The 9,149-nt window shown below is 40.5% G+C and overlaps 2 protein-coding genes across 2 annotated transcripts in view; both read left to right on the top strand.

Moving 5' to 3' along the window:
- The first annotated feature begins 1,232 nt into the window (after positions 1–1,232).
- On the top strand, positions 1,233–4,855 carry tlr9 (toll-like receptor 9). Its single transcript, XM_084721168.1, has 2 exons — positions 1,233–4,019; positions 4,114–4,855. Exons 1-2 carry the CDS (start codon positions 1,344–1,346, stop codon positions 4,318–4,320), a joined length of 2,883 nt encoding a protein of 960 aa, XP_084577294.1. The 5' UTR covers positions 1,233–1,343; the 3' UTR covers positions 4,321–4,855.
- A 1,820-nt stretch (positions 4,856–6,675) lies between these two features.
- The window catches only part of LOC146325264 (ERC protein 2-like), a 232,680-nt gene continuing 230,206 nt past the window's right edge, over positions 6,676–9,149 (top strand). The window contains exon 1 of the mRNA XM_084721167.1: positions 6,676–6,762. The gene's annotated coding sequence lies outside the window, so the exon portion shown is untranslated. The remainder of the gene's footprint in view (positions 6,763–9,149) is intronic.

Genomic DNA, 9,149 nt, shown 5'->3' with positions numbered 1-9,149 from the left:
CACAGACCTAAAGGTTCTCCAGATAACTCTCAACATCTGGATTAAAGTTTGCTTCGTCTGGTTCCCGATGTGAATTTTAAGATGCTTGCTACATCTGCCATGGTAAGTAAGATGACATTTTATTCTGCCATCAAAAATGTACTGTAAGAAATTCATGTGCCAACTGTATTGTTACATTATAAGTACAGAATTGCTGATAGTCCTGAAAAATCCAGAGTGGTTTATGTAGCAGTTGTGTGAATCAGTGTGTAATCAATCAGAAGTCGGCCATGTTGGCAGTACTGACCGTAGACAACACATCAGAATTCCCTGCTGTTATTTGCTTTTGGTCAACCAAATACAATCTTGTAAGAATAACAAAAGTAGTAGTAGTATTATTGTTTATATTTATGACAGATTGGTGTTTTTATCCAAAAAGTTGTTCTATTGGATGGTCAGACTCAAAATTCTGTAAAGATAAGTTGATCACATACCTTTGCTTTCACAATTTACATGTCATTTATGCTCTGATACTAGGCCTGTCTTGGCATCTACACACCATCAAACCTTTGTAACGTTTAAGGTCTTCAGCAGTCTGTATAGGCTTGACAAAAAAAAATTAGGTAGTTCATTATACTGGGATAACAAATTGAAGGGACTGTTGTTCAGTTATTATTCCAAGAAGAGGGAGTCAGCTTGTACAGATCTTCACTACCTGTTAAGCTTGGTTTCTGTAAATGCTGCAGCCTTTCCTGCTGACCAAGTCACTTTCTGTAAGTTTTAGAAGCTTCTTTCCCCGAACTTTTTGTGGGTTAGACATCCAAAAATCAGCTTGAATTGAATAGTTAGCGTGTAATCCATTTTGTTATTCACATCCCCGTATCTCCTCAATGGCTGTGCATCCAGGTTACCGAGCAAACTGTGATATACACTCTATGCAGTGTATATGGTGACACTGATGAAAATGTACTGAACAATTCTTAATCTTACGCTAAATTAACGTCTGCTCAAACCTACTTTTGAACCGCCAACAAACAACTGAAATCAAGTTTTTTTTTTTTCAGGCTGTGTTAAAATATATCCTGATCCTTTGTCAGCTTCTTCCATCAGTGAGGACCATAAATACCATCTTCTTCCCATGTGACACTGATGTGAATACCACCAGTGTAGACTGCTCTGACAGACCACTCAGGCATGTCCCTTTCATCAAGTCTAACACTGTAGTGTCGCTCAGTTTAAGTCGGACCAAGATACAGTGGGTAAGGCTGCATGCTTTATCAGGTCTCCCAAACCTCCACACTCTGAAGATAACAGGAAATTGTCAGCCAGATCGCCTGAGGGCCTCGGAAGACTGCTACTGTGAGATGAAGATCGACAATGATGCCTTCAAGAGCCTAGTGAATCTTCAATTTTTGTATCTTTCAGGAAACAGCCTCACCTCTATACCCTGGTTACCTAAAACCTTGAAGGTTCTCGATTTAGAGAATAACCGGATCTTCCACATCCCTGCTTTAAGAACCCCTGAAGGTTTTAAAGTCTCAAATCTCGAAGAGCTCTATCTCGCCAAGAATTGCTTTTATGTTAACCCTTGCCACCAGTCCTTTTACATCAGTGAGATTGTTTTCAGAGACCTCTCTAAACTGAAAAACCTTACCTTAGGGTATAATAATTTGACAGTTATCCCTAAAGGGTTGCCACCCTCGCTGGAGAGTCTGGATTTAAGAGAGAATACAATCACAGAGGTATCAGAAGGAGCATTTGCCAACCTCCCTATCCTCAAGAATTTGAATTTGGAGTGGAATTGCCAACGTTGCGACCATGCAGCCAGACCCTGCTTTCCTTGTCCGGGAGATCTCCCTCTACAACTACATCCAAACTCATTCTATGCCGAGAACAGCTCCATCACCTACCTAAGTTTAAGAGGAAACTCTCTGCGAACATTTCCAGCGGGTATTTTTAGACCTTTGAAGAATTTAAAGAGATTGGACCTCTCTGACAACCTCCTGGCATATGCTATACAGAATGGCACCTTCTTTGCTGAGCTGAAGGGCCTCACTTGGATTAGCCTTATTTATAACTATGAACCACTCAGGACATTTCCCAAACTGAACCTCTCGCCACACATTGGCAATATATCTGGTCTACAAGATCTTCTTTTGAGTGGTAACTTTTTCCACACGGTTTCAGACCAGAGCCTTAATGTTCTATCCAAACTCCAAAATCTGAGGAAATTAGAACTTAGAATGAACTTTATCAACACCTTTAGCTTAGCAGCTCTGAAACGGATACCGTCTCTCATCAATATTGACCTCTCCCAAAATATGCTTAATTTCCTTCCCTGCTGCTCGAGTGCTTCATCTGAAATTGTGGCAAAGGAAAGGTGTCAGAGCCAGAACATGTATACACATAATTTTCCTGAACCACCCCCTATTCTGATAGATCGAGAAGTGACACCTGGAAGTGGCATCTGGGAATCCAACCAGTTAAACAGGCTGGAGATGTTAGAGGACAATGTGTCACAATCATCACTATGGGACCTGTTCTGTCGACATAACCTGACATTTGACCTGTCTCAAAATGACATTATGTCTCTTAGTGAAAAGGTGCTTCTAGGCATGGAAAATGCTGTTTGTTTAGACCTGTCTTTCAATTACATGAGCCAGACTTTGAAGAATGGGGTGTTTAATAACATGAAAAATTTAGTTTTTCTTAATTTGTCCTACAATAGACTTGATTTTTATTACAGAGAGGCTTTCAATGAGCTTAATACCACACTGAAGGTATTAGACCTTAGTAACAATGAGTTTCACTTCAAAATGAGGGGCATGGGCCATCGTTTAGAGTTCATTCGAGGTCTGACCAACTTGGAAGTCCTAAGTCTGGCAAATAATGGCATTGGGATGCGAATAGATGAAAGGCTGGCCAGCAGCTCTTTGAAGTACTTCTACTTTGATGGAAATCACCTGGACATTATGTGGGGGTCTGACAACAACAAGTACAACCATTTCTTCCAAAATCTGACAAACCTCATCTACCTGGACATTTCTAACAATGCACTGAAGTCAATTTCACCAGAAGTGCTGTGTAACCTCCCAGAAAGCATTGAGAAACTCTGCATCAGCCACAATAAGCTGAATTATTTCCCATGGACAAACATGTCAGCACTCAGAAATTTAACTCAACTGAATCTCAGTCATAACTTCCTCTATTATTTGCCATACACAGTCATAGAATTTGGAGCATCTTTTTGTCTCTTGGACCTCAGTCACAATCGCTTTAGTTTTATTCCTCAGGATTTCTTCAGTAAAGCGAAATCCCTGCAGTATTTATATCTCAGCCACAATCAGATCAAAGAGTTGAACCATCAGTTTCTCCCCGCTCCCTTTAAAGATGGTAGTGCCCTTCGGAGACTCACCCTGCATGCCAACCCCTTTAAATGTGACTGTGGTACATCCTGGTTTTCTGACTTTTTGCGGACTACTCCGATAGAAATTCCTTATCTCACCACACATGTACACTGTGACTACCCAGAGTCCCAGCAGGGTAACAGTGTTCTGTCCAATGACAAGCGTTCCTGCCAGGACATATACGGTAGCTTAGCCTTCCTTGTCTGTTCCTTCTTAGCTGTGACATTCACTGTTCTGCCCCTACTGAAGCATCTCTATGGCTGGGATCTGTGGTACTGCTTACAGGTACTTTGGGCAGGACATAAGGGCTACTCCCAGCTGGCTGGTAGTGATTCACATTATCATTACGACGCGTTTGTGGTGTTTGACACCAGCAACCAGGCTGTGAGGGATTGGGTCTACAAGGAGTTGACTGTCAATCTGGAGAACTCAGGTCACAGGAGGTTTTCTCTCTGTTTGGAGGAGAGGGACTGGATTCCTGGGCTTTCGTGTATTGAAAATCTACATAGTGCTGTGTACAACAGTGTGAAGACAGTGTTTGTGCTGTCCAGAGGCGAACCTGGTGGGGAGACAGTGAATGGTGTGATCCGCCAGGCTTTCTTCATGGTTCAGCAGCGACTTCTGGATGAGAAGGTTAGTATCATGTACATTTTGTGGGTATGAACCTTACCCCCTCTGAGTGGTGGTTTTCACGACACTAAATTATCTCTGGTTTTATCTAAACAAGGTGGATGTCGCTGTGCTGGTTCTGCTGGATGAGATGTTTCCCAAACTGAAGTATCTTCAGCTGAGGAAAAGGTTATGCAGAAAGTCTGTGTTGTCCTGGCCGAGAAATCCAAGGGCTCAACCCCTTTTCTGGAACCGAGTGAGAATGGCATTGTCGTCAGATAACCTTAACTTTTATGACAACAACATGAGTGAAAGTTTTGTATGACAACCTTTTTAATGACTGGTAGAGAGCACTTTGCTGAAAAAAGTCCTTGTCCTAGGAATTTTGCATAAACCTCTTTCTATGAAGACCTCATTTACAGTCTGTTAAGAGGGAATTAGTACTATTATAATGAATTCATAATGCTTTATAACTGCACTTATAAACATGAATCACGCTTTCTGATTTGATTTCATATAAACAGCCCTCAAACATTATAGGCAAGTTTCCTATGGATGACTCTCTATAGTTTATAATCTAGAAGTTGACTGATGAGGCTTGCAATACATGACTACCTATAGTCACCTCAGCAATCAACTTTCACTTTATTTGATACCCATTACCTTCCGCAAAGTGGTTGCCAGTCCTCCTGGGGTCCACAGTAGTAAGAACTCAGAATGCTATAATAGTCCATGCAGTAAGTTATCTTTGTATGTGTTGAGTAAAGTGAAGTACTTATTGGTGCATCTACAATAATGCATGCTTTATCATAACATGTCATTGTTGTTCTATGCTGCATCACAAGTGGTGATTATTATTATTATTATTATTATTATTATTATTATTATTATTATTATTATTATTATTATTATTATTAAGACGCTAGTTCTTATTATGTAAGATACCAATTCTTTTAGATTACATCACTATGTACTTCACTTTACTTCATACCTACAATGATAACTTATGATAGTGCCTGGACTGTTATAACCTAGTATGAGTCCTACCTAGTTGATTGTTGAGATATGTATAAGGGATTATAGGTGGTCATAATGCATTAGCCCTGTCAGTCAGCAGCTAGTTTAGAACTAGTCAAAAACATCCATAAGACACTTGAACTTAATGCAAAGCTGCATCTATAATGCATTATAATTCACCATGAATGGCCCCATAATGCACCATAGATGTGGAAAGTTATCATTTTGACAAACTTACCCTGCCTTGTGTCACACATGCAATGAATGATACTTTGTTTAACATTTAAATGCAACAGCTCTTTCATGTAAATATTTGACTCTTCAGGACTGTTTTCTGTTGTTTTATTGAACAAATTTTGATTGTGATTTTTTTCCTTTTGTGCTGTTTCTTTTGTTTTTTAGTTAGTTGATCCTCGTCTTCACATAGCTTGGGCTGGGCGGGGCATGTTGCTATTGTAGGCTGCAAAGTTAATCAAGACACTGCACATTGTACATACTGAGATATTGGAATATGCAAATAAATTTGAGTTGATTCCACTTCAGTGGTTTAGTTTCATAAGTGTTACAAGAGAGCTTGGTAGTGTGTCTATATATTAAACACCTCTGTCCCAATCTCAAAATTTCACTTCTCTTTGGTAAGTTGTTAAGAGGAAATGAAACTGATGATTATTTGTTACAGGTTACACATGATGAAAAACTTCACCTGCTGCAGCCACTCCAGTAAGACAAGTCACCTGTTGTTCCGCACAGTTTCCTCTAAAGTAGTTTCACAAGTGAAAGAGGAGAATATAGGACGGGTCACCAATTTGCTAATAACATATCAGAAAGCGAGGAAGCTTTAATAATGTCATTTTGCAGGTTGCTGGGCAAGAGAAGAGTTTGAAAGAAAATTAACAAAGTGCAAATAAAACATTTAAACCTAGAACAAGTTTAATACAGCAACCAGTCCTGCTGTGTAGGCAGTGCAGTGCAGCTTGTTGCACTGTACGCCTATTTTAGCCTGTGGTCTGGCAACACGGTTTCATCTTTTGTCCCGTGGTTTGGGGATTCTGACAAACAGCACCTCTTTCCTGAGAGTGAAACCTCTGACACAAACATAGTTATTCTTATGTATTTTCCGGGTAAGTTGTATTGAGTGGACTAACAGTAAACTTAACAGCTGCTGTCACTTGTAAAGTTCTTAAAGGGAAACAGAAGCACTGTCTCAGGTTAGTTTTTGAATACTGGAAACTAGTTGTGGCTTAACTGTAAACGCCAACTCAGTTTTGGTACAAAGACAATACGTGACATGGACTTGAATTCATTAACTTTTAACTGTAGGGGTTTGCATTGTTTTCATTATTGTGAAACTCACTTTCATGGGATTAAATTACTGGTGACTTTCAGGGTATTTGTTTTCTGGTCTGCATAAAACTGGAATGCAGTTTATTTTGTTGATTTACGCGAATTTACACCACTTTCTGATTTTTTTCTTCCTACAAATTTGGGTCTAAGACCGTGCAAGTGCCATGCCCAGCTGACTCTCATGTAGGTGTATGAAGTAAAGAAACCCTCCAATCGTTGCTGCTCCTGCTGCCCCATCACGCCGCGTAGGTCGCGCACGCGCCAGCTTGTGAGAGCGCGCCCACGAGGACCCGATGGCAGGACAGGTCATCGTGAAGAGCTGAGCCGATGAGATCATGGAGCCTGCGCAGAGGTCGGACAGGGTTCGGTCGGGACTGCACGGTGATGGAGAAGAGGTGTCTGTCCGGTAAGACTGAGCGCGCGCACAGACACATACACGTTGCGTGCACACCTGGATTTTTTTTGGCAACATTTTATTTAAACAAACTCTGTGCTCTCAGTTTGTGTGGCAGATTAATTATTATGTAAGGTACTAGCTCGAACTCATGTAGCCGTGTGCATATGAGCAAGAAACTAATCCTTCATGCTGTGGTCATAGTAGAGTTATTCGGGCGTCCGTGTCCAGGCTGTGTAGTCACATGCACAACCACCGTTTTACTCGTGCCACCCGTCAAATATAGAGCACTGTACTTCATAGTTTCATGTTGGCAGCATGCTGAGCAGTAGAGAGGCTCGTACGGACAAATGTCATCATGTAAATTACGCTGTTGCCTGTTTGGGTGGTGACTCGAGTTTTCTCTTCGCGGCAACAGCTGGCTGCCAACTCAGAAGTAAGTGCAGAGGTTTGAGGCCGGTGCGACGTGAGGCGTTTCCTACTTTTGGTATTTTATTTTAGCATTTCTATTAGTCCTGTCTTTGTTTGTGAGTTTTTTTTATGTCCGGAGAACGTGGTTTGACGAGAAGGTATGCGTAAACTTGGCGCGTGCCCATCGAAACTGACCGGTTACACTGACTCATCATACCTCCATCTTAATGCAAGTGATATCTGATATCTGTAACAAGCTAACATGTTTGCAGTTTTCTTGTTTTAAACAGTTATCTTTTTGTATTTTATTTTATTCGTCAAATTTGATATTTTCACGGTCATTTTAGATAGCAATGCATAAATGCACCGAAATTATACACGGAATTTATGTTTCCATTGCTGGCACATAGGGCTGAATTCATTGTCTCAAACAATGATGGATAAGGGATTGACAGCTATGTTATGACTGACAAGCAGACATAACCAATCTCTCAGTTGCATCCCGTGCACTGACTCCCAGCACCCAATCCTCTTGGATTAGAGGAGGGATTATGATTTGGATTTTCCTCTGCTTTGCAGACAGTCCCCCAATATCTGGCCCATCGTTGACTATGTTGTGCTCACTCAGACTTCCTGAGGATGATTTTGCCCACTTAAATTAAATGTACAGCTGTTCGCCTCAAAGATAACAAATGACCCTATATTGTGGATTATATGTAAGGGATAATGTACAGTAAAATGGCCATTATTGTGAAATAAACCCTAACAGGGTGGTGCAGGACCCCAGAGGGGTCTTGAATCACCCTCAAGGGTTTTATTTGCAATAATGACCCACTCATTACACATTATCCTGCTTATTACATGGCTACTTATTTAAAAAAAAAAATACAACACAAAACACAACAATATGTAAAAATTATTTTATTGATTCAAAAATGAATTAAATGCTCCTCCAGACTCTATGATCTGAACTGCGTCCATAGCAACACACTGTTATTCATAGCATTAGTCTGTTATTCAGACGATGTATAATACTGTATATGATTTATCTTAATATGGTCACAGTCTTATAATGCTGTATTTTACAAGTATGATTTAGCCTAAATTCCAAGTGCCTATTTTTAGTTGAAGCCTAAGGTACCGGTATGTCTTCAGTCCTGATAAAGTCTGATGATGAGCTTTGCAAAGTGCCCCAGGGGGTGGCAGATAATAAAGACTGGTCTTCCAATTCCCTCTGCAATCTACCATGGCCACAGCCAATTACATTGTTTTGTCCCTGTTTCCTTCAGACCTGAGCAGACATTAGAGTCCATGCTCTGTATGGCTGTGGATTGAGTGCTGTCCATGGTGCTGAAATGGTCAAGCTGTTTCCCTCTCTTTCACCATCTACTGTGGTGACTGTGGCTGTGCAAGGTATTTTGCACAAAATGAGAGAGAAACTAGCAGTATGCTACACCACTTAGAGTCTGGTGGTTAAATGGACATTGTTTTGCTGTTGTCACTGAATATTATCCTAATAGTAAGATAAGTTTTTCCAATAGATCTGTGGTGCCCAGTCCTGCTCCTTTTGATCCATAGTTTGCACGTTCCCTGAGCTCCCCTGACATCTGATTACCTGAGGCAAAGGTTTTCAGTTTATCAAGAACTGGTGAATTTTGGCTCTTGGTTGGAAACACCTGAGCAGGGAAAGAAGATAAGAAAAACAAAAGCATGGCTCCCAGGAGTAGGATTGCAAACCACTGCAATAGATCAGGAATATAGTTGTGATGCACTAAAGGTCTGTCTCTAAGCAATTCTTTGGATTATTCTGAGTAAGAAATTATTATGGGTGTCATGATTCTCCAAATCCACAATTTGATTTGACTTTTGATTTCAAAACTACTACAACGAGTTTTTAAACTCATCATGAGTCAGTCTCAGTTTATTACTGATACCTCTATATGACTTATATAAATGAACAAGACCAGCCAGAAAAAGATTGACTATTG

The sequence above is a fragment of the Lutjanus erythropterus genome, chromosome 6, assembly GCF_056507025.1.
Source record: "Lutjanus erythropterus isolate fLutEry1 chromosome 6, fLutEry1.hap2, whole genome shotgun sequence".
Lineage (NCBI taxonomy): Eukaryota > Metazoa > Chordata > Actinopteri > Lutjaniformes > Lutjanidae > Lutjanus > Lutjanus erythropterus.
This window is presented reverse-complemented; position numbering and strand designations above follow the sequence as displayed.